Source organism: Equus quagga, chromosome 8 (assembly GCF_021613505.1).
Source record: "Equus quagga isolate Etosha38 chromosome 8, UCLA_HA_Equagga_1.0, whole genome shotgun sequence".
Lineage (NCBI taxonomy): Eukaryota > Metazoa > Chordata > Mammalia > Perissodactyla > Equidae > Equus > Equus quagga.
Genome location: NC_060274.1, coordinates 99,337,093 through 99,363,886, shown reverse-complemented (window position 1 = coordinate 99,363,886; position 26,794 = coordinate 99,337,093). Strand labels below are relative to the sequence as shown.

General features: G+C 37.1%; 1 protein-coding gene across 2 annotated transcripts in view; it reads right to left on the bottom strand.

Moving 5' to 3' along the window:
* The window catches only part of CFTR (CF transmembrane conductance regulator), a 165,883-nt gene that overhangs the window by 86,350 nt on the left and 52,739 nt on the right, over positions 1-26,794 (bottom strand). Inside the window, exons 5-11 of one of the 2 annotated variants that reach the window (XM_046670741.1) lie at positions 26,251-26,340; positions 25,198-25,361; positions 24,278-24,403; positions 20,033-20,279; positions 19,181-19,273; positions 12,372-12,554; positions 6,282-6,473 (exon numbers count right to left, since the gene is read on the bottom strand). In XM_046670741.1, coding sequence (XP_046526697.1) covers positions 6,282-6,473; positions 12,372-12,554; positions 19,181-19,273; positions 20,033-20,279; positions 24,278-24,403; positions 25,198-25,361; positions 26,251-26,340 — 1,095 coding nt within the window. Of the gene's footprint in view, positions 1-6,281; positions 6,474-12,371; positions 12,555-19,180; positions 19,274-20,032; positions 20,280-24,277; positions 24,404-25,197; positions 25,362-26,250; positions 26,341-26,794 lie in introns of those variants that run through there. The other variant, XM_046670742.1, reaches the window with a different exon arrangement.

The following is a 26,794-nucleotide window of genomic DNA, read 5'->3' as shown; positions in this document are numbered from 1 at the left end:
GTATCCGCATGATGGAATTTATTTTCCAAAATACTCATAAACTCATTTATTTGCTTACGTGCCTCCCAAGTTTTTCACACTTCTTGCCAATTTCCCTCTCAAGTGTTTTTTTTTCTTTTAGTAACTTCTTGCCAACTTCCCTCCCAATTTTTTTCCTAGTGACTTAAATATGAAAACTACCAAGCAGTGATGGAATAGAAAACACAAACAGATTTTACTTCTTCAACTTACACAGTAAATATTTTTATTACAATGCATACATAATGGCTGTCATGACAAATACTTAATGTTAAGACTATTTTGTGGCTAAAAAAGGATCACAACCACTTTGTGGAAACCAATTCCATATCCTAAGCCCCTGACCTCTTCTTACATCCCCAACATCACCTCCCACCATGCACTATTATAAAAACCAATTACTTCTCCAAATCCAGGTACTTTTAAAAGAGAGTGAGTTGCTGAATAAAGACAGTCCAATTACTCATTACCCAAACACTGGCCTGCCTAGAACTCTCTTGCTGTCAGCTGTGGGGCTGGTTGGTAGGATAAGGAATTGGTAGTATGAAAATCAAAAAAACCAAGAGAACAGTGAAGTCTGTCACTCTTTCAATAGCAAAATATGATTATAATCTCCATAAGGGATAATTAAATTAATGAGAGTCCAATTATATAGATTCTTCTTTTTAAGCTAGCAGAGTCTCCATTGATGGTTATAAAAGTTACAAATACTTAGCAGGGCTCTAAGGGTAGTTGGGTATATGAAAGAAAAAAATGGGAGGATAAGTTAATGGGCACAGGAATACAAGATGTTATTTAAAAAATAACTATCAATTTGCCTAGGAATCCATTCTATTATAATCTAGATCCAAAGTAGAATATATAAAGCAAGACATGGAGATGTTCCTAAAAGAGGAGGACTGACAGTGAAGAATCTGAACATGGCTTCCCCACTAGTGTGTGCACATTACAAGGGTTCTATCAGCATAGAACTGACTCCATGTTCTTCCCTTTGATAAAGTCTTTAAGTGATCCCAGAGTGAATAGTTTTCAACAACAAACTGAAATCAGAAAACTATGTGAAATATGCTGTGCGTGCTTTTTCCTATCCAAGCCAATTAACACCTACTTGCCTACTCTTATGACACCAAGCACCACCACGTACGCAAATGCTTTGTAGATATTAGAGCTGAACAAAAACACAAAAATGAGGAAGAAAATATTCCCTTCTCATCTCCAGTTCCAAGTCTAGATGCAGTACAGTAAGAAACAGATGGCCTTTGGCAGTCAAAATGAAAACATATTGAATCATAAATGTTTATATTTGCTGACAGGAGCCACACAGAGAATATATTGAGGGATTCTTTCCTGGTACCACCTGCTTAACCCTCAAGGATTCAGTATGGATTCCATGTTCCTAGGCTCAAAGCTCCTCCACACTGAAAAACAAACCCTTCATTTTGCAAGGTTCTCACTGGCCTTTTTCAAAAGTGCAAACACTTGTTTAACAACAACTGCAAAAATCGGAAACTCTGAAGTCACTGAAAAGAGGGGAAACTTTTCATTTTGACTGTCAAGATAGTCTACCACTTCTAATTACTTTTACTTGTTACTCCCAGCAATAATGTGCTGTCATGTAATTGTCTCTTCAAACTCTGAGACTATGAGGCTCAGAGAAGAACATTTTCTGAGCAAAAGTCTTGCAACTGACATGCCTATTTCGAAATATCTCTGAAACAGTCATCCAATAAGAATTTACCCACTGCCCATCAATGTGCCAGGTGGAGTACACCAAAGTAAGCTTTTTAAAATTGCTGTTCTCAAGGAATTTACCATGTAGTTGAATAGATAACAACATATAGGAATCATTCAGCAAAGAGGATAGAAAAGCATATGCAAATGTACTCATTGCACTCACTATGTTTGCCAGTTTAAAGTACCGGGAATTCAGGAGTTGCTGGATGGTTTTGCCTATCATAAGGAGCTTGGAAAACCCAAATCAGTTGCAAAAGTCAGCAGGACAGAAAGGAGCAAGTACTCAGTGATTGTTAGAAATAAAAAGCTAAGTGTTTTATTTGACATTTTAAGGCAAAGAGAAAGAAGAGTGAATTGTACATTAAAAAATCAAATGGAAGCCATCATCATTATTAACAATTATTTACTAAAGCCCACCTAGTTTTGTCCTCCACTGGTACTTTGTTAGCAAGACCTGTGATCCTTCTGCTTTGATCAGATGTCTCAGCTCTAGGTAACTCACCTCCACGTCTCTCCTTCCTAAACCCATAGCATTTCTATCTTTCCAATTCCTATTGTGCAATGAATCTTTAACGCTAAACCAATTTCTCTTCTTTTCTAATTTCTCGAAGAAAAAAACTCACTCTTTACTGAAGGCCCATTTTTCCTGATGCCCTTTCCTGTGGATGCAAATAGTACATAAATATGACATTCCTTATCTTCTCACAATTCCTCTGCTTAACTTTGGTTTCTTCTTGTCCATCAGGACCATTATCTGGATTACTGAAATAGCTTCCTGTTAATCTCCCTCCTTCTAGTCAAAATAGCAAATAGTACTATCAATAATAATAATAATAATAGCGGTTTTATTTATTAAGTACTTTCTATGCTCCAGAAGACTCCACAAAACCCTGAAAAATAGGTAATAGTATCCCCATATTGCCGAGGATAAAACTCGGTATATAGCAAAGTTAAGTAACTTTCTTTAGTAACCCATCTCTGCCCGATCTCAAAATCTATGTTCTTTTTGCTATCCCACAAAGTCTTGAATCGTGTCCACCTTAATTCTGTTCCTCATGGCACAGCCAAAGTGATATATCTAAAATGCAAAGCTGATTACGTCATTCCCCTGATTAAAGCTCTCTAAGACCAAATTCCTGAGACCGGTACACAAGGCTCCCAAGACATGGCCCTCCAGCTCATTCCTCCCCACTCACTGTCCCCCAATTACACTCTGGTTCCATCAAGATCCTTGTGGTTCCCTGCACTAACCTTGTGGTTTCATGTCCCATTTTCTGTTCATACAGTTTCCTCTGTCCAGAATCCTTTAAGGTGTCTGTTTTCAGAGAAAGCCTCCCTGAACTGTCCAGGCAGGCTTAAAGCCCTCAAATGGGCTTCTGAGGTAACTTGAGAACTTCTATCCCAACACTTGGCTATATTACATTCAAATGGTCTCTTTATGTATTTTTTTTCCCCAACCAGCCTATAAATTCTTTGAAGGATGGGATAATGTTTTAATTTTGTACTCACCCTCCTCCCACCACAGTGCACAGAGTCTGGCATAAGGTAATCACATAAGTAATGTTTTGGGGTCTGAAAGGGGCATAGTAATTGGAATCACCTCCCAACTCCATTGTCATTTCTAGAGCATGGAAACATCGTGACTATACTCCAAACCTTTAGGATCTTACGTCATCTGTTTTCTTCCACAGAATACTTCAACTTGATTGGGTCACACAGACCAACCACCATATTTATAGATGACCATTTTTATAATTTTCTCCTGTAACTACTTCTGTCAACATCAAAATTCATATTTATGATTTTTTATGATTCTTTGGCTTCATGTTTCTCCTTCTTAATTATACCAACCTCCATCTTGTTCCCACAGTAATCATTCACTAACAAGAATGGAATCTCAGACATATTTCTCTTATGTCATGCTCTCTAGCAGTATTCTCCACCTCAAAAGGAAGGAGAAAGGAGCTAATATTTACGGAATGGCTAATTTGCACTAGATGCTACATTAGGTAACTTATATTTATCTCATTTAATTTTCTTGACAATCCAGTGACCATTTACTCATCAATCTCTCCCACTTGTTCACATCAACCTAACCTTCTCTCTACTTTATTGGCACCTCTACTATTCTTAATCAAAAAATTCCTCCAAGACCATAAGTTTCACTCTTGACACTGTTGGAATTCCACAGTAAATCTTTCCGCTGAGGACATTAGCCTCGTGCCTCCTCTGGAGGGTATTTCTTACATAAGGCAGACCTAGATCAACTCCCATGCTTCCTCCTTTTATTCCTATAAAAATACTTCTTTCTGGGCCTGGCCCCGTGGCCGAGTGGTTAAGTTCACGCACTCCGCTGCAGGCGGCCCAGTGTTTCGTTGGTTCGAATCCTGGGTGCGGACATGGCACTGCTCATCAAGCCATGCTGAGGCAGCGTCCCACATGCCACAACTAGAAGGACCCACAACGAAGAATATACAACTAGGTACCGGGGGGCTTTGGGGAGAAAAAGGAAAAAAATAAAATCTTTAAAAAAAAAAATACTTCTTTCTTTTTCTATTAGAGCAACCATTTCGGTCTTTATTGATATGTTTCTTTCTCCTACTGGTCCATGAACCTCTTATGAATCTTGTTCTATTCCCATTTTCATAAAATGCAGCAAGTTTCAATAAATGTTTTCCGAATGAAGACTCCTTACCTTCTTCTAGTATAAAAGTTTATTTAGTCACAAAAGACCATATATTGTAAGATTCCATTTATGTGAAATATCTAGAATAGGAAAATTTTAGAGACAGAATGTTGCTTAGGCCTAGGTAGGGGAGTTAGTTATAGGAGAACGGAAATTGATTGTTAACAGGGTTTCTTTTAGAGGAGTTTAAAATGTGGTGGTGATTGTATAACCCTATGAATATTCTAAAAGACACTAAACTATACACTGAAAATAATTTTAAGGCTGGGCATGGAATCAGAAAAAAGGAATATCTTCTTCCTCTTTCCTTCATTATTTTAATAGATTTATCAAGATATAATTCACATACCATACAATCATTCATTAAAACACAGGTCACTATACTCTGAAATGGACTGTCTTATTCAACTTGGCATTCCCAGGACCTAGTACAATATTCAGAAGTTAGTAAATGCTCATTCGATGAATAAGGAACCCATAGCTCTGAACTTATTACTAGCAATATAGCTATGCTATATTTGGGTTAAATATACTTTTATGGGTTTACTTTTGGGAGTCAAACCACTATTTATAAAATCATTTCTGTGGGAAAAGGTATATTCAAGGAAAAAAATAAAGCCTACCAGAAACCTCTCAATACCTTTCCACTAATAAATAAATAAAGCCCATGATTTCTCTTGCAAGGCACTACCACTCCCACATCCCAGTCCCCTCTTAGACAAATACCTGTGTTCTCCAGAAACATTCAAATTTTTTTATAACAAATCTACTGAGTGTTCCAACCTCCAGGTTGTGAAAGTCTATTCCTGGAAGAAGGGCTTTTGAGGAATGAAAACTATCTTCTTCAAGGTAAATCCAATACTTTTCCAAGATAGCTTTTATTTTCTTTGTGCTTACAGGGTATATAGAAAATAAGAGAATGGAGCTTTAAAAACTACTGTTGAAGGAGTCAGTATATACATAGAAAGCTATCTGTACAAGCATGTAGCCCTCTTTTGTAAGAATTGCAGTTTCTATTAATCCACAATTAGCCTTTTTCTATTTTTCACGCACTATATTTTAAGCTTCATTTATACCCACTGCAATTTTTTTCATGAAAGGTGATTTAAAGGGATCCACTTGTGTCAAATGCCAAATTCTCTGCTCTAACATTTGCACCAGTAATTATTGAACCCCTCCTCCCCATCATACAATTTATGTACTGAATAGCACAAGATCCACATACTGGTTTCATTAGGAATACTCTGTGTGTTTCCAGACAATTAGCCCATATTATTATTATATATTAGCCCATAAATATCCCCGATATTGTTATGAAATAAGTCAATAGCATCATCTTCATTTTGCCTCTGTTTCAGAGAATTACAGTCACTAGAGATTACACGGCTATATTTTCAAGGCCAAACGATAAGATACATTCACAATTTTATCTCTGATTCTCTACTGGCAGGCCAATGCTTGTTCCATTAGGCCACGGTGTTATTAAAATTGCTAAAGTCCTCTGTATAATTTTGAAGCATCTTTTAAAAAATGTATGCCACATAAGTGTCCACTAAGGACACGCCTCACTAATGAATGAACAAAATTCTCACCATTTCATAAAGAGTTTTTATTGTAACCAAACACACCCATCATTTTAAGAATAAATTGTGCCTTCTTTATGTTTTTGAAAATGTCTTAAAGCAGGAGTCATATATTTTATTAATTGATTTACTCACAGTAGTTTACTCATAGTGGGAGCTTAACATATATGTGGACTGACTGAACAGGGAGCTAAATATATAATTTAGGTAGTTTGAAGGCTTCATATGCCTAATCAGAAATTTCTCACATAATCACTTACCTCTTCTAGTTGGCACGCTTTGATGACACTCCTATATCTGTACTCATTGTAGGGAACACCAAAGATGATATTTTCTTTAATGGTGCCAGGCATGATCCAGGAAAACTGAGAGCAGAATGAAATTCTTCCACTGTGCTTAATTTTACCTTCTGAAGGCTCCAGTTCTCCCATAATCATCATTAGAAGTGAAGTCTGGAAATGAAACCATTGTTACGAAGTTAAATCATTTGATCAAATCACTCTCAGGATGTACTTGCCTCCAACTGTCATCCTAAGCAGAGGTATCTATTCTGACTTTTAAAGATTCTATATTAACTCATTTGATTCAAAATTTATTAAGCACTTCCTGTTCTGGGCACGCTGCTATGCACGAAAGATATAAAGAGGAAAAAAAGAAAGAATTACAATGGAGTGTGATAAGTGCTCTGACAGAGGTTCACAGGGCTGGAGCACCTAATTCAAATTGTTGGGATAAGTTTGGAGGAGGTCACAGAAAGATTAGCCACAGCTAATATTTGTTGAGCGCTCATTCTATGCTAGGTACTGCTCTACATGATTTAACTGTATCCATTTATGTAATCCTCACAATAACCCTGCAAGGGAGATTCGATATTATCTTCATCTTATAAAGGGGAGAATAGTTAAAAAGAGTTATAGTCAGGTAATATTTTTCCCATGAGCCCTTCTTGAAGAAACTAGTATAAAATCATCCAAGAGATGATGGAAGAAGCTTCACCAAAAGGACTATCAGTGAGCAAAGACTATACAACTGTGAACTAAAATTTAAACTAATGTGGGAATTAGAGTGGAAGAACAGAATTTAAATATGGTATGTGCCCTGACAATAAGAAAAGTTCTAAGGAAAAACAAACAAAACAAAGGAAATGGGGTGTAGCGGAAATGTGCTGATTGCCTTATCAAGAAAAGCTGGAAGTCAAAGGATACCATTTAAAGGTAACAAATCAAGTAAGAGAAGCATAAGCACATTTAACAATACAAAGATAAAACATTAAGAAAGATAATACTACTGACTAAAATTAAGCAGAAGAAAAGGAGGCAGCAGAGGAAGAAAAAACATCGATTTTATCAGAGCTCATAGTGAACTAAAGAAATGGAAGACCAAAGATGTAACATAAAGTTATTATTATAAACATAATCACTAGAACAAAAACATGTCCCCCACCTCAAAAAGTTGGAATGCTCTTGGGCTCACATCTTGGCCCCTTCCTCTTCTTCTCAACACTCTCTCTTTTGGAATCTCATTCAGCCCATGTCTTTACACCACCAGTCCCTGATCCCTTGAAACCAGACTTGTATACTCACCCATCATCTCTACTTGGTTGTCAAATAGGCATTTTACACTTAACATTCCAAAATCAAACTCCACCCAAAACCTGTTTCTCCCGTAATCTTCTCAGTAAATGGTACCTTCATCCTTCCAGCTACTCAGTCCAAAAACTTTGAACTCATCCCTGACTCCTCCCTTTCTCTCATATGCCATATTCAATCTAACTCTGTTGTACCTGCCTCAGGAACATGTCCTGAATCTGACTTCTACTTCCATTACCACCTGGACTAAGCCACCTTCATCTCTTGCCTGGATTAGCACAATAGCCTCCAAACTCATCTCTTTGCTTCTGCCCTTGTCTCCCTACAATCTGTTCTCAAAGTGGCCCTGTCAAAATGTAAGTCAGATCATGTCACTTCTCTGCTTAAAATCCTTCAATGGCCTCTAATCTCCTCAGAAAAAGTCTAATCTTTACAAAGCCCTTTGTAAGGCACGTGGGGCTCTTTTACGAGGCTCCAAGCAATGGTCTGCCCCATCCCCATTACTTCTCTGACAGTTCTACCCTCCATGGCTCACCCTGTGCCAACCCCATCTATCTCCTTGCTGTTCTTTGAACTAGATAGGTACAGCTGTATTTCAAGGCTTTGCCCCACCCTCTGCCTGGATATCCGCATGACCTAATCCCTTACCTCCTTCAAGTTTTTGCTCGAATGTTATCATTCAGTGTAGCCTTCCCTATCCCCCCTATTTAAAATTGCACCCCCGTTATCAATCTTCCTTTTCTGCTTTATCTTCATGGCATTTACCATCATGTGACATCCCATATATATTATTTTTTTCATCACCCACTAGAATGTGAGCTCCTTAGGAGGGGATATATTGTGGGTTTTGTTCACTGCTATATCCTTAGGGCCTAGAACAGTGCCTAGCACAAAGCAGCTGTTCAATAAATTTGTTAAATCATCTTATAATTTAATGATATTATGACACATTATATTAAAAGGGCTCAATAACATAAAAAAGTGAATTACTGGTACATAAATAAAAAGACAAACCAGTGGAACAGAACTATAACTACAAACATCCAAATGCATAAAGGAATTAGTATTTGATAAAGGCAGCACTAAAATCAGTGGAGAGGGGCCAGACCGTACAGCACAAGCACACAGTGATGCAACCTTCAGGGAGGGGAGTTTGACAAACACACAAAGGCGTTACGTTATTATTCATAATGTCATTCTTTGTGTTAGCAAAATACTGGAAACAACCCAAATGTCAATCAGTAGGTGACTCATTACATTAGGGAACATAAATCCAAACAATGGAATACTATATATAATAATATATATATTCAAAAAATTAACAGGAGTAGTTGCCTGGGTTGGGGGAGGGAATGGCAGAAAGCGGAAAATAGGCAGAGACACAGAAGTGGCCTCGTGGCCAAGTAGTTGAAGTTCCACACACTCCACTTCGGTGGCCCGGGTTTGCAGGTTCAGATCCTGGGTGCAGACCTACTACGCTTATCAGCCATGCTGTGGAGGCATCCCAAATACAAAAAATAAAGGAAGACTGGCACAGTTGTCAGCATAGGGCCAATCTTCCTCAAGTGAAAAAAGAGGAGGATTGGCAACAGATATTAGCTCAGGGTGAATCTTCCTCACAAAAAAATTTTTAAAAAATAGAGGGACAATTTTTCAACCTTTTACATATTTTAATTTTCTAAAATTTTTAATTTTTAATTTTAATAAATTATAATATTACCTAAAATATATTAGGAAAAAAAGATAGTCAAGTAACAGACATCTTTGTGGTATTTAGCTCAGTAAACGTTATAATTCTTATTGTATGGGGAAAATAGCTGAAATACCTTTTTTCTATGTATAATGCCTTTGTATAAAAATTAAAACTAGAAGTGATATTTTCATATAGAACAGCTTTATAAACCCAAACAATGGAATGGATCTGATTTTTTATATATATGTATGTTTTTGGTATTTTGAGAGCTATAAAGTTAAATGAAAACACCATTGAATATAATAGATATAAAAATAAACATAGCAAAATACTGATAAAACTTTGCAGACATTTGTATTTTATCTAAAAAGTAAGCAAAAGCAGAAGCTAATAGCTTATTTTACACATCTGATGCTCAGTTATTATAGAGCCAAGCTAAAACTTAGTACAAGAGTGAGGCCAGGACGACGATAGAGACCATGCGGAATCAGGGGTTGTCGGCAAGGCCACAGATCTGCTTCAGTTGTGGTGGGGACAACAGACAGACTGAAAATCTCCATACCCTGGGGAGATACCACAAGCCAGCCTCCAGTCAAGGGCACCCAGTGGTAAAGACTCTTACACCAATATTGCTTAATCAAAATAATTCAAGGAAATTTCATAAATGTAAACACAACGCAGATGAGAGCAAAAAACATCTTCATTTAACAGTATATCATATATACTCTTCAGAGTCACGTTTTATGGTATCTTTTACTGACTGAATAACATGCCATTATACAACTACACCAAAATTTACCTAGTCAATCCCCTATTATTAGACATTTAGGGATCCCCCAATTTCTGGCTATTGAAACAATGTTGTGATGAATGTCTTTATATAAAATCTCTGCCAACATACCAGGTGAAGTCATACAAGTAGAAGAATTATTTGCTTATTTTGAAGGCTTTTGAAATACAAATTACCAAATTGAGTGGAGTGGGATTTAACTCAAAATGATAATATTCAATTATTCAATCTTATATTTTAGCTCGATCTTTTGTCCAGTAAGATTCTAAAGTGCCCCATTCCTAATACTTTGAAAAGGCATCCTCCTAGATTGAGTTGCCAAACCCTGTTTGTCAGTAGGGTTTAATTATTCCTAACAAACCACTGCCTTCATCCAATTGTGTGTTCATAGCTACTTCCCAGAAGGTGCAATTGCAACTTCAGCCAGCAATTACCTGCTTATCAATTCTTAATAGAATTGCTTGAAATTTAATTGCTGGTAAGTCCTGTAATTTGTAATTGCAAAGCTATTTTTGTACACCTTTCGTACAGGTAATTTTAAACACATAAACAGATTTTTAAAATTCTATGAAACACAATTACCATCCTCTCAGAAGGAAACGTTCTTGTTTAGATCATTTGTAACTTATTTATTAACAATTCCTCCTATGGCATCATTTTCTTTTAACAGTGAAAACTGCTAGTAATATTATATAAGAAATAGAAAGAAAAAATAACACTTTAAGAAGGAACACGTTTTTCTAAAAAGAAAATGCACTACAGGTACTTTATTTAAAAAGCCTGTTTCACATATAGGAAAAATAACTGGAGAAAGAAAGAAACAAATTGTATTACTAGCATTGTGGACACCAAATTCAATGACTAGAAATTTTCTGTGCCATTTTATTTCCCATGTCTCAGATTAAATTCTTCAAACTATGGCTCTTCGTATATTAGATATTAATAAATAACTGCCTTTCAGGAGTGTTTCTTAATTTCCATTTTTATTTACATTTTTATCTTACAGCATAGCATCACTCCTTCCTTTCTTCTTTTCTTCCTTCCTTCCTTTCTTTCTTTTCTTTCATCCTTGAGTTTAATCCTAGAGAGTATTTTGAAAACTTTTAAGAAAATACTCAGCTTTTTCTTATATTTCTAGAAAGTATCACAGCTAAAATTACAGTCAGGTGAGAACAAGAACCTTTTTTTGTGTGTGTATGAGGAAGCTGGCCCTGAGCTAACACCTGTTGCCAATCTTCCTCTTTTAGCTTGAAGAAGATTCTCGCTGAGCTAACATCTGTGTCAATCTTCCTTTATTTTGTATGTGGGATGCCACCACTGCATGGCTTGATGAGTGGTGCTAGGTCTGCACCCAGGATCCAGACCTGTGAACCCTGGGCCACCGAAGAGGCACGTGTGAACTTAACCATGATGCCACCAGGCCAGCTCCAGGACCTATTTTTTTATAGACTTTCAAAGCAAATGCCTATTTCCTTTGTAGCTCACTCCAAAGCCAGGAGGCCTTTTCTTATCTCTGATTTGATTCCTTCATGCCCTTTATATTTACTTCCTAGATAAAGAAAATAAGAGTTTCATCATTGTCAGAAGGACAGCTCATACCCTTGAAGATCACTATAAAGTCTTCTCTTCTCCTGACTATGAAGTTTGCCCCTTTAGCTGTTTTCACTTTGTAACCTATGAATTTTTATCAGATGTATCTCCAAATATTCCTGGTTTATAATAAATTAGGGTGGGACGGTGGGTGAGAAGGGCTCACCAGCACTGAATAAATTAACATTCCTATGTATTTCCTTCAAAACATTATCCCACTCACTAATTTTTCCTCATAATAAATCATAAGCAAGTCTGAGCCTATTCTCCAAAATTCTAATGTCAACAAAATGGAGACCTTTTGTCTATGTGGTTACTGAAGTAAAATCTAAGCCGTGATTTTCCTGGACTAGCACTGAAAAAATGTCTGTGCCACAGACTGGTAAAAATGGATGGTTCATTTGCTCAATAAAGTTACTGAATGCTCACCATCTGCAAGACACTGTGCTGAGTGCTGTGCAAAATATAAAGACGTAGAAGAAGTCACTGAAAATAAGATGAAGAAATAAATGGCTAGAGGATACCATCAGTGGAACAATTTATATTGTAAGGGATACTATATGCAAGGATTCTCCTAACATCAGAATAAGAATTTCTCCAAAATACCTTCTTACGCTACAAACTAGAAAAAGAAAGGAGAAATCCATGCCAAATTAAGGTCTTAATGATGAAGAATAAAAGAGACTACCTTGCCTGCTCCAGTAGATCCAGCAACCGCCAATAGCTGTCCTCTTTCTATCTTGAAGCTGATGTCTTTCAGGACCGGAGTACCAAGAAGTGAGAAGTTACTGAAGAAGAGGCTGTTATCACCATTGGAAATTTTTCTATTGTCATTGTTTTGTTTTGCTTTCTCAAATAATACCCCAAATCCCTGTAAAAAAAAAAACATAGAAAATAAAAGGTAAGTTTTTCAGATATTTTCAATAGATATTTGTTTTATGTATGATTAGTTCAAAAAGCACATGGCACATGATCCATACTTTACAGCACATGATTTCTAGAGCACAGGATCCAAAACATTTGAAAATTACAGCTTCTAATGAAAACATAACTTCAATTTCTCAGATTGTTGCTCACCATCAAATTAAACTAAATTAGAGATTTTATATATTATAAGCCTTTTTTATATATATAAAAAATATAAAAATATATATTGTATATTTTAAATATACAATAATAATAAAAAAATAATGTATCTACATACACACCTTCTCTTGTAAGCTGGGTATATAAACATTATTATTTAATCTTCATTGTAATAATAATATATGAGGTAGACTTCATAATCCCTCTCTTTCAAAGCTGTAGACTATGATTCAGAGAGATTAATGACTAAAGTCACATAACAGGTCAGGGTGGAAATACAGCGCAAATCTGACTTCTACTCTATCATGCTGGTAGTACCTTTCTCTGAGAGCTCAAAGAATTTCTTTAAGTAGTTACAATTATGTACAAATGTGGTGAGTCTGCCAGATGATTGGAATGAATTCTACTTATAGAGTAGCTGGGGAGAAAGAATTCTCTCTTGATAGTTCCCTGCTTCTCTGTTGTCCCATGGGAAGCTTTAGAGTGGTGGTCTTCAAACCAAAGTAAATAGCCCTAAAGATTGATCAGGATGAAGCTGGTGCACCTAGTTTTAAGGGAATCTAGTCCCACATCCTCAACATCCAAATGTGCTCATTCCTAAAATTAATCTGCCTGAGAATTCGCCCGCTGTTTGTCAATTCCCCTTTCCCACGTCCCTCTCACAATTGTCCTTCCCTCACTTTACACAGCAGAGCAGGCTTCTCGCCAGTCCTGAGTTTCACTACATTGCACTTTCTGGAGTGTAAAAAACTCTAGGATGGAAACAAGGAGACTGTAAGATATGATCTTCTCCTGGAAGAGCATCCCATAATTGCAAAGCCAGAAATACCGAAGGAGGTAACATCTCATTTCACTCAGGTTTCACAGTGAAGGCAATGTATGTGTCTCACTTATCTCAGAATCAGATTTCAGAAACGAGTTGAAGGATAAGGCATTTTAATTAACTAATTTGCTGATTAATTAATTTTTAATAAATTAATACAAATGATTGTCTTTATTTTAAAGTAAAGTTGTGCTTTTCTGACATAAAGCAAGTTATATTTAGCTGATTGGCTTGACAATGAAAACTGGCTTCATAAATTTATTTATTTTCCATAAAATTGAATGCACTGAAACTGCAGTTCCCAAGTTTTGACAAAAATCCATTTAAGATGGGGCTGGCCCCGTGGCCGAGTGGTTAAGTTTGCGCGCTCCCCTGCAGGCGGCCCAGCATTTCGTTAGTTCGAATCCTGGGCGCGGACATGGCACTGCTCATCAGACCACACTGAGGCAGCGTCCCACATGCCACAACTAGAAGAACCCACAATGAAGAACCCACAACGAAGAATACACAACTATGTACCGGGGGGCTTTGGGGAGAAAAAGGAAAAAATAAAATCTTTAAAAAAAAAAATCCATTTAAGATACGTAGACAATACACAATAAACTGGAATTACATCTTTTTGCCACCACGTAAACCTACACTGAAAAATTTACAAATCAAATTAAAAACGTGTTAGAGGTACATAGTTTTTCAAAATTCTTTTAGGGCATACATAAGCAATTAAGCTGGAAGACCACTGCTTTGAGTTCTTATGACATAGATGGCTAACATCCCCCTCAGTCATTAGACAACTAAAAGTGAAACTTTTAAGAAGTAGGCAATGAAAAGCCTTTAAAAATGAGACAAAGGCATTTGTTTCTCCTTTATTCATTTACTTATCTAATAGATGAGCATCACCTCTGTTTAAAGACCACTTCAAAAATCCCACATGGGAGAACAACATACGAACAGATATTAACATTGCAATGAGCTTAGTGCTACAACTAAACATTATACTAAGACCTACTGGAATACATGAGAGAGCAACCGACTCAGCTTGGAACTTGACCAAATAAACAACATACATGCTTGGCTATGAAGGATATAAGTGGGATTTCCCAAGACCAGGAAACGGTATAAGTGTTCCCGGAAGATGGATCTGCATGCACAATGATTCAGGCTTAAAAGAACAAGACATGTCTCAGGAATGGTGAGTGGCTGATGTGTACGGCAAGATGAAAAAGGGGGTCCTCGGTAAGGTGGGCAGTCAAAGCTGTTAAGGGGCTTGTGTGCCATGCTTAGAAGCAGGACTTTAAGCACTTGGACCAATGGCAGGGTTTTTTTTACTAGTAACCTTTATTTCTGATCACAGAAGTAAAACACTTATTTCAGGAAATTTGGAAAACATAGAAAAGCAGAAAGAAAAAAATGGAAATCACTTGTAGTCCCACCACTGGAAAGAAACTGTTTAACATTTCAATGATATCTCTCCACTCTTTTACATAGATAATTATAAATACATATAGTTATAAATATATAAAATCATATATATGATTTTTGCAACATTAAGGAAAAATCTTACACAAGGTTTGTGACCTATTTTTTCTGACATATATTAGATCATAAATATTTTCACATACCATTCAATAACCTTTTTAATATAATTTTTTTATTCGAGGAAGATTAGCCCTGAGCTAACTGCTGCCAATCCTCCTCTTTTTTTTTTTTTTTTTTTTTTGTGAGGAAGACTGGACCTGAGCTAACATGCATGCCCATCTTCCTCTACTTTATATGAGGGACGCCTAAAACGGCATGGCTTGCCATGCAGTGCCATGTCCACACTGGGGATCCAATCCAGCGAACCCTGGGCCACCAAAGTGGAACGTGCACACTTAACCGTTGCACAACCAGGCCAGCCCCTAATATAACTTTTAATTGCAGGATAGTATGCAAGAGTACAGATGAACTATAAACTCTTCTCTATTTTTAACATTATATGGTTTCCCTCTTTTTATTTTAACTTAATCAATAATTCTGTGATGATGTACTTTGCTATAAACCTTGGAGCAAATGTTGGGGGTTTTTTTAGTATAAATTCCCACAAGTAGAATTTCCAGAGCAAAAGGTACATAAAATTCCAAGTCTTTTGAAAAGTAGTTCCAAATTTTCCTCCATCAATGTATGATAGTGCTAGTTTTCAGGAACCCTTATCAATACTGTTGCTTGTTGGTTTGGGATTTATTTGTTTTGTTATTTTTTTAATAGTTTTATAGGTGAAAATGGAATCTCAGTATTTTTTTAGAGCTTTATTGGTGAAAATGGAGTCTCACTATTGATGTTATTTTTATTTATTTGCTCTCTAGTAAGGTCGAACATTTTCCATGATTATGAGTCCCCTGTAGTTGTGAGTAGAATGCTTATGAGACCCTTTGTCTTTATCTCAGTCTTTATCTCATCTTCTCAATTAGCTGGGTAATGACTGACAAGTCATTATAACATTCTGACCTTTAGTCTCCTGATCTGGGGAGTGTATTAAACAACATAACATATATGAAAGAATTTTGTATACAGTAAAGCAATAGTCACTCTTTTTTTCTTAACAAGAGACAGTATGGCGAGTGGAAAAGGGCTTTGGAGTCAGAGAAACCTAGGCTGACCTGCTAAGTCTGCCCTAACTGGTTGTATAACTCTGTTCTAGTTACTCAACCTTGCTAAGTCTCAGCTTCCTACTATGTAAACAGAAATTTTACCCACTCACAGGTTTGGAGTAAGGGAGGGGTCATATATAACTCACCAGGGGCTTGCCTCTTAGTTAACTGGGTGGACGGTGATGTCATCAAATGAGACATACACTGAAGAATGCACTGGAAAAAGTGAGTTTATGAAACCTGGAAAGCTATGAATGTGAAGTGCTTGAGGAGCATGCAGGAAATTTGGAAATACGGTAAGTTCAGGAAAGAAAGTGGGCAGAGATTTGCATTTGAGAGTCATTAGCACACTGACGTCAGGTGAGTCTGGATGAGGTCAACAAGAGAGAGCATGAAATGCTAGAAGGAGACCTATGTGGGGACCCAGTGGCCCATCACCACTGAAGTGGAAGGCAGGGAAGACTTAGAAATCATGGTCTGAGGATAAAATAATATGAAAAGAGTGGTTCACTAAAGCTAACTGATAAATTCAAGAAGAAAAGAAGCGTTTTAATGTATTGGTGAGGGCAGAATCCAGATTGCATTAGGGAGACATCCATGAAAGATGAGGAAGTGAGAACAGGTTTGACAGCAAATAGAAGGAAAGAGATGAGGCTTGGAAGATGAGGCTCGGTGGGTACAAATCAAGGAAGAAATTTTTTTAACTTGAAAATATTTAAATGTGAGAAGGAATCAGTTGAAAGGAGATACTGAAGCTTCTAGAGAGAGAATAAATGCTAGCCCCCTGTTCTGAAAAGGTGAAGCAAGACAGTAATAGTTTAATCAAAATCAGGAGGAAGCATACATCTTTCTCTTAGAGAAGAAGGAAGGATGAAAAGATAATTCCAAGAGCGAAGAGAGAAGTCAGAAGCATTCATACATGATGGTGGCTTCTATTTTCTCTATGTATTGCAGAAGGCCAAGCCATATGCTGGGGGTGAGCAGATCCTGGGAGAGAGGTTGGGGATTTCAGGAAAGTGGTAAAAATCTGGAACAGCTTTTAGGGAGATGGTAAAGGAAACTAACTAAAGACAAATGAAAAGATTTCCCAAGAGGATTTACAGGCCCAACTGAGGTTGAAACAGTAGCTATACAACTTAGAATTGGCTAGAGTGTATGGTTTTCCCAGACAGCATCTCTTCAGCCAAAGTTGATAAAGTGAATGTTTTGCAGCAAAGGATTTAGTAAAAGGAAAACGGAATTGAGAGTGCTGCTAAGAGAAGAACTGAAACGGTTGGTCTTGGAATCAGCGGAGGGTAAACTAGGAGGGGTCCAAAAGGGAGAATTAAAGAGACTAGAAATTATGAAATTGAAAGGCAATAAAGGTGATGGAGATGGCAGTTAAGAGACAGAGAGAGCTGGAGGGTTAGGACATTCTGGACTGAGAAAGAGATTTCAGAGTGTGATATTTCCAAAATGGAGTAAGTCCAGGTGCTCAGAGAGCTCAGGATATGACTGTGAGGGGAAGCTTCTGAAGAAGTCACTGCAAAATATAACTTCCAAGGACAGTGTTGGAAGGACTGTTCATGTGGATGCAGAAGTCTCAGACATGATGGCAGAGGTTTAACAAGCACCACTATGCTGAGTAAATACCATCAAGGAGTGTCCAGAGTTTGAGAGGTGACAGTCAAAGACTGGAGGATGAGGACACAGCAAGACAGGAGTCAATGGTTCAGTGAAAGGGTTGTAGATTGTGACTTTTGGGTCCAAAATCCAGCTTCAGCCCTTGCCAACTGTGTAAACTGAGCCATGTCCCTTAATTTTTCTGAACTTCCATTTCCTTATCAGTAAAATGGAAATATTATTACTGAGGTTATAGGAAGGTTATGAGAATTAAATGCCACAATACATACAAAGTGCTTATCCTAGTGCCGGGCACGCAGTAAGTGGCCCAGCACGCTCCCTATTTATTAGATGGAAGGAGAGTGAGATGGAGAATTTTTGCATCAGGATAGGAAAACAATTATCTGAAAGTAGTAGTGAAAGTGTCAAACTTCTTATTGCTCCTTCATGCCTAGAAGGGCATTTGGAATTCCTAAAAACAAAGAAATCACATCACTCTGATCCACACGCTTTTCCACCAACAAGTTTGCTAGGCAGATAAAGAATTATTCTCTTATTCATATCTTTAAAAGTGAAGTAAAGTGAAGCCCTGGTGGTCAAGTTACTTATATAAATAAAACTAAGTTAAGACATTGTGAAATATGTAGAAACAGAACATTGGTTTCATAACTCCTACCTTTACTCAACAGATGTAAGTCATAAGGAAATAAGAACTCAACAGCTGCTCTTGATAATCAAATATTGCTTCTTAGGAGGCTGAAAATCATTGATAATATTTTTTCTGACTTTGATAAACATGAGAGAATTTTAAATACTGAATGAAAATAAGTAAAAATAGTAGAAAACCATACATCAGTATATCTCTCCTACATCTTTATGTTGACTGGCATAAGCAAAGCACACCAGACTGGAACTTGAGATCAGAGAAGGGAGCATTTATTAAGGAACTAATTATTTGCGTGGTAGTCTGGTAAACACTTAATATACGTTATCTCAGTCAACCTTCACAACAAATTTGCAAGGTAAATATTAGTACTCCCATTTTACAGATGGAGAACCAAAGACTCCGCAAAATAACCCGATGCGGATTACACAGAGGATAAATAGCAGAGCCAGGATTCAAACCCAGCTCTACTGGCTCCAAAACATGTAAGATCTGCATTACTTCCTAATCTGTTATGTGAAAGTCTATTTAATATTCCTGGGCCTCTACTTCTTAGTCTACAAAATAAGTAGCGTGGTTCCTCTTCCAGTTCTATCATCATTTTAACTTTATTATCCATTAGGATGAAAACCAGATTCACAAAGGAGAAAATGCTTAAGTATTTAGAGAATAGGATTTTTTTCAAAAATTCTAACCTCCTCCCAGAAGGCTGTTACATTCTCCATCACTACTTCTGTAGTTGTTAAGTTATATTCCAACGTCTTATACTCTTGTTTTTGTAAGAAATCCTGTTTATAAAAGAAGGCAAAAACATATTGTAGAACCAGAATAGTGTTAATGCATTATTACATCTATTTTATACTTTAACAGTTTTGCATTTTGTATTTGGGTTTTATGAATTATATTAGAAATTATTTCTTAATAATTTCAACAGTGTTCTAAAGCACTTTTAAAGTACATTCTGATCTGCATATTAATTATGAAAATTATAACCACACACAAGTTCATGGTGGTGATCCAATTAGCTTTGTATAAGTTGAGTCTCATCCCCTGGGGACTTTAGAACTTCTCTTCAAAGCTATCGGTTACATCAGCATTGCTGGGATTTTAAGGTAATTAATGTGACATAAAAATGCCCTTCTCATCCATCATACTGTCCAGGGAAATGCTTGGAAAAGTTCAAGGTGAACATTCCAACTGTTAGCTGGAGAGTTTTATAACTTCCTGGTGAACCTGCCACCATTTTTTTGCACATTTACCAAGTTCATTAGAACCGATCTATTGATTACTTAAATAACATTCTCCAGAATAGAGAAACAATATTGTCTTCAATTTCTTTGACTTAAGAAAATCTCACAGGCCTTCATTTTATTTCAATAGGCTTTCATTATAGGGGCGCGTTAGACCACATACAGACATCAAGAGAGGAAATCTTATCCATCAAACAGGCCTACGACCAAGAATTTACCTCTAGAGAGTCTGTCCACTAGGAAAGTTCTAAAATGTTCTAAAACCATCATATATTATGCCCAGTTATAGTACATTACCTGTATTTTGTTTATTGCTCCAAGAGAGTCATACCATGTTTGTACAGCCCAAGGGAATTGCCGAGTGACTGCCATGCGCAGAACGATGCAGAATGAGATGGTTGTGAATATTCTTCGCAGGACGATTCCTTTGATCAGTGCATAGGGAAGCACAGATAAAAACACCACAAAGAACCCTGAGAAGAAGAAGGCTGAACTATTGAAGTATCGCACATAGGCTGCCTTCCGGGTCAGTTTCAGTTCTGTTCTACAAAAAAATAAATAAGATTTGAGATGCTTATTTACTTTTCAAATACCAGGCATCTTGGAATATTAAATCTGAAGTTAGGCTCTCAAGGCTTTCTGCCTGTGTTCTGATCCTGGCTTCACCCTGTAAGAGCTGTGTGATCTTGGGAAAGTTATTTAACCTTTCTGGACCTCAGTTACCTTATCTGAGTGGGGGATAGAAATTAAAGTACCAGTAAATATTCTTTTTAAATTATAATTAATAACCTCAATTATTACTATTATTATTATTACATTATTTTAATATATTTATTCACCTCATTGATAATTTGTAAGATTAGTGAGAATTTGATAATTTTTTGTCCGTTGATTGGTAGGTGTTTTAAGTAATTAAGTGTGGAAATGAGGACAGTGTTGCAAGATTTATAAAGGAAAAAGACAATTCTGTGATTTCCTAAGGGATTATTAACATTTTAAAAATTCTAGCTTGTGTTTGCAGAACATTGAAAATAACATATAAGACACAGAGGAGTGGTTCTCAAACCTTGGCATGGGTAAAAATCACCTGAGAGACTTGTTAAAATGCAGAGTCCAAGGCCCACCACTCAGAGATACTGACTGACTGAGTCTGCAGTAGGTTTCCAGAATCCGTGTTTTAAAAGAGAACCAGAGCCAGCCCTGAAGGCCTAGATGTTAACGTTCAGTGCACACTACTTTGGCAGCCCGGGTTTGGTTCCCAGCGGTGGAACCACACCACTTGTATGTCAGTGACCATGCTGTGGCAGTGGCACACATAGAAGAACCAGAACTTAAAACTATAGACAACTATGTACCAGGGCTTTGCAAAAGGAAAAAGGAAGAAAAAAAAAGAGAAAGATTGGCAACAGATGTTAGCTTAGGGCAGATCTCCCCCACTCCAAAAAAAATTACATCAGTAGCAATGCTAACAAAACATAAGTAAATAAGGGGGCTGGCCCCATGGCCTAGTGGTTAAAATTCTGCATGCTCCACTTCAGCAGCCCGGGTTCATGGATTCGGATCCTGGGATCCTCCCCTCATTGGCCATGCTGTATAGGCATCCCACATACAAAAAATAGAGGAAGGTTGGCACAGATGTTAGCTCAGAGCTAATCTTCCACAAGTGAAAAAAGAGGAGGATTGGCAACTGATGTTAGTTCAGGGTGAATCTTCCTCACCAAAAAAATTTAAAAATAAATAAACATTTTTTTAAAAAAAAGAACCCAAGTGATTCTGTTACAAGTTGTTCTTGAAAAATTTTGAGAATAGATACTGCATCCTCTCTGTCTCTCTCACCTTAGTATTATTTGCAATCATATTATACTTCTGATCTTCTAGCCTGAACTGCAAATGCGAGCAATTTTTTTTACACATATAGAAGAGATTTAAATGCTCCAACAGGCAGAAAATGGGGAGTGCAGTGGCTGGTGAGAAGAGAGGACAGTGCTGCCTTCGATCTCCATTCCACTCTTCAGGATCATAAATTTGGAGTCACTTGTGATCCTCCTATTCAGCTCTTGTAAGAGAAAGAGTCGCAATGACGCAGGCATGTAGAGGGTTCTGGTGTGAGGCAGCAACAGCTGTACCTGGCATTTGGGTGCTAGTTCCACATGCTTGTGTAACTTAGAAAAGTTCTCATTCTCAAACAGTAGAATTCAGAGGAAATACATAATTTTTTAAGTCTGAAAAAAAATGTCATCCTGAACACTCTGACAAAGAAAACGAAGGTCAATGTGCCCAAGCTAGATTGTGATTTAGTCTAATGCGGTCTAATGCTTACCTACTTCAACTATTTGGCATTGAAGGCAGATTATCACTTTGGAATCTCACTGGGGTTTGACTCCTGGCTCTGCCAGTTATAGCTACACCATCTGAAGTCAGCCGCCATTCCCTCTGATCCTATAGAATCTACACCTATAGAAGGGACACATAGCATCCCCCTTCTGGAGTCATTGCCAAGATAAATGACAGCACAGTAGAGGGCCTGGCACTTAGACTCTACATTCTGTCCTTAATCTTCAACAGAAAAAAGAGCACTATTGGCTAGGTTGATCTTAATAAAATGCTAGAAAACACTGTTTATAAAAATGTGGACAAATCTGTCAAAATTATTGTTGAAATGTATTAGAAACAGTTGGGGAAAATGGAAGAAGTGGTACTAATAACAAAAGAATAAAGGATTCAAGAATATTTATGAGAATCACCCAAAAAGCAGTACTTTCCATAATAAAATTACTAACACTTTATGAGTCATAAAAACATTTTTTCAGTTCCTTGTAAAAAAATTTGAAAGCGACTTTATTACCAGAGAGCAATAAAGGAGTAGATTTTCAGGCAGCTTTGTTCAACAGAGCCCACTTCAACAGTGGCCCTGGCCGAGGTAATCACCCCTTTGAAGTGCATCCTGCCAATTTCTTCCAGAACATTATATTTGCTCTTTTGAGTAGAAGCAATTCGTCCTTTCTCATAATTGTGTCAGCATTCTCAGCCTTTTCAGGTAACAATTTCATTCTAGATTAAGGAACTGGATTATGCAAGTTACAACCAAACCTTTGCTATTAGAATTGGTAAAACAGAAACACGCAGTAGGAAGGATGGATTTCACCTTTTGAGGAAGAGGGAAAACAAAAACCAAAGTCAACAAAAGTCAGCAGTAGAATGACCTGAGCACGAGTTTATCTTGAGGCCTGAGCACACTGGATTCTCTGATAACCTCATCATGCCTGCTATGCTTACACTTATAGACATAAGAGTGACCGAGGGGACAAGCGTGAGGGAGAACTCACTTGTTCATGAGAAAAACAACTTCAGCCAACTAAATAATTCCCCAAAATCTTTAAGGATGTTTCTGGAAAGAAAATATAATTTGTTTCCTGGATTTGTCTTGAAAGGCATAATAAAAACAGGTGACCAATAATGTTTGGGCAATAAATACTCTTTTACTCTTTCTATTTACATGGCAAAGGACTTAACATTTCAGCATTTCTTTTGTTGTTCCAATCACACACCTGCAGCCCAGTTACCATTGTCTCCTGGAATTCGCAGCCTGAGTCCTTGACGATCAATAGTCACACCATCCCAAAGGGTACTCTTCTTTTTAGTATATTTTTCCCTGGGAAACTCTCAAGTGCTATACGTCCTGAAATTATCTGCCTTTGAACAAAATATCTATCCCCAAAGGTTCTGAGTCTCCTAGAACATTTTTCTGATTGCAGCTTGTGGAATATGAAATTTGAATAAAGAAAAACAGTCTTGTGGCCACAGAAATGCCCTAGTTTATATTTTGCCCAAAATTACCTCAGCAATCATATCTGTCTGTGCTGTACTTTTTTGCTGGATATAATCTTTACTAATCAGTGAAAGGAAGGTTATCTGAGGTGAAATAAGACTGGAGGGAGGTGCCGAGGACTGACCCTGCCTCAGGCAGTGGCTATATTTTATTACTTGAACTGACTTCTCAAGCAGAGGGTTTATAGAAACACAATTTAGAGAGATTATCCTCCATTATTATTTTTAAGTTAGGAAAAACAAACATATTTTAACCAAATAGAGGGGCTTTTTTTCCATTTTTCACAACAAAAATTAAGGAAAATGTAATAATAGAGAATCATTTACTGGTTCAGAATTGTATACTTAGTACTCTAGAAGTTCCGTTTAAGGTTTCAATCAGCCTCCAACATCATGATCATTAGTTTAATCACACAACTACATTAAACAGCTATAAACACATACAGGCATTCTCTTATAAGGTATAAATATCGTTGTCGTGCAAAATAACACAGTTGACCAACTATGTAAAACTACAGCCCATGAAAATGACTTTATGCCACTAACGCATGCACATTGATATAACAATACAATTGTTTGATTGTCAGAAACTTAACACAATCATTTGATTTTCAGAAACTTCAAATAGGAGTTGGAAGTCCACTGCGACAAACTCATTTCTAAAACATAAAACACTAACTGGCTAACGCTATTGAAATCATCAGAATGACTTACTGTCTTAGGTTTTCGATCATTTTTTCCATCGCCTCCTCCCAGCAGTACGCCTTAACAGACTGGATATTTTCAATCATTTCTGACGTGATCACGAGTCTTTCATTGATCTTTCCAGCTCTCTGATCTCTGTAAATCAATCCACCCATCAATCAAATGCTTAGTAAAAACAAGTCAAATTCTCTACTAAGAACTGCTCAAGCTTTTAAGAAAGGCCGCATTTCTTTCATTAAACAGTTGGACATTTATTTTATCATCAAATAGTAACAAAAATAATAACTACCATTTAGTAAATGCCTCCAGTGTGCCAGACACTATATGAGATGCATTCCATACATTAGCCCGAATTCTTATGACAGCCTCGGAGAGGTGGTTATCTCCACGTCCAAGAGGAAAAAACCAAAGACTCGGAGTGAAGTGGCATGATTCAGGTCATAAAACTAGTAAGCAAGCACTCTGGGATTCAAGGCAAGAGCTATCTGACTCCAAAATTTGTACACTTTCTATCATACTCTAGCTGACAAACTCTAAAAGTCCTCTTTCATAAGCAGTGACTAGTACCACTGATTCATAAATAACTAAGGCTCTGGCATGATCATCCATGGAAAAGTCTATAAATTCTACTGAAAATTTACGTATTCCTTCCCATTCACATAAATGTTTTATGTATTGTACCTAAATCTTATGATCTACAAAAATGAACTGGATGGTAACATATTTATAAAGAAATTCTATAGACTGACAAGCAAGAAGATATCCCATTGATATAGGAAGTATTATTGACACCATTAAAATAATTCCTTTTTAGTGACACCCAGTAAGTTGATCACGGTTCAGTGCATAGAGCAATCCCAATTTTACTCGAGTGGGCTTTTTGAAACCTAATTGAAAGCCTTTCCAAGCTATGTGAATAACAGCGTCACCTGTACTTCATCATCATTCTCCCCAAGCCAGCTTGAAAAAGGGCGAGGACTATGAGGAAAGCAAGTCCACAGAAGGCAGAGGCCTGTAACAAGTCCCAGAGAAGCCCCATCAGGAGCGTCACTTGTAAAGGAGCAATCCACACGAAATGTGCCAATGCAAGTCCCTGGAGAACAAAATCACAGCGAAAACTAGTGACGTTTTATCCTCCACCCCAAAAAACAAACAAGCAAACAAGCACAGATGAAAGAAATCGAGCACCGTGAGCTTATACCACAAAACACTTTATGGTTCTGGGCACACTAAAATCTAGGTATTCACTACTTGGAGCAGATAGCAATATACTTAAACATTCTACTCAGAGGCTAGGATTTCCCAGGAGCAAATTTCAAGTCGCTGCATTTTTAAGTGTGTTTTTTTCAGTGGAATTGACATTGGATATCTTAAGTATCATGTCAAGAATTTATTTTAAATACTTGTATTTGGCTGAAGCAAGAGCCATGGTATAGAACATGAGAGAACAAAAGACTTTCCAGAAGCTCCATCTATACAACTGCACAGCTCGATCATCTGACAAGAGACTCAGAATAGGTGCATGCTCAATTCCACAGTAATTTATTTAGCACCTGCTGAGCGGTCAATGCTATGTTAAATACTGGAGATGCAAAGATAAATACAACACATTACCTGTCCTCAAGGACCTTGCATTTATTTACGACACAAGACAGCACTGAACAAGAATTGCTCAGAGTATCAGGTTCAGCCAAAATAAATAACAGAGTCAAAGTATTAAAAGGAAACAAGATCTGATAAGGGTTGAATTTTGAAAAACCTCATTAAATACACAACAAGCTGAGTACGTTTGAGTTGGGTGGTTCCATGACACCCCAGAACGGCACTCTGCTTCACAACGTAGCTTTCTCAGTTTTCAGAAATAGCGAAGGTAGGATGCATATGACTTAACCACTTATTACTCTTATCTGAACCAGGAAAACCTTCAGAGTTGTACAATTTATAACAATAACCCATAAAAGATTAAATCAGTAGGTACATACTTCATCAAATTTGTTCAGGTTGTTGGAAAGGAGACTAACGAGTTGTCCAATACTTATTTTATCTAGAACACGGCTTGACAGCTTTAAAGTCTAAAAGAAAAATGGGAAGTTAGATGATGTCAACAAACAGAAGACAAATATATTTATGAGTAACATTATAATACAGCTGACAAATTAGGTGACAACGCATGCAATTTTAAGTAAAGGTAATGAAAAATTATTTCATGTTCATCTAGCTTGATATCTTCTCAGATTTACAACTATTTCTCTTCACAACAAATATTATACTGGCATGCCTCTAGTTATTTTAGTTTCCAGCATCTAGAGAGTAATAATTATTTTTTTTCTCCTACAAAATGGGAATGGTATTGTAGTTAAATATCTATTTATATAGTGTGGAGGGTTTTGTGGGGATTTTTGCTTTTGTTTTGTTTTTATAAAAAATGGAACCAAAGGCAGTGAAATTTGAGATTAAAACCTTAGCTTTGGGGCTGGCCTGGTGGTATAGTGGTTGGGTTCGCATACTCCACTTGGGCAGCCCCGG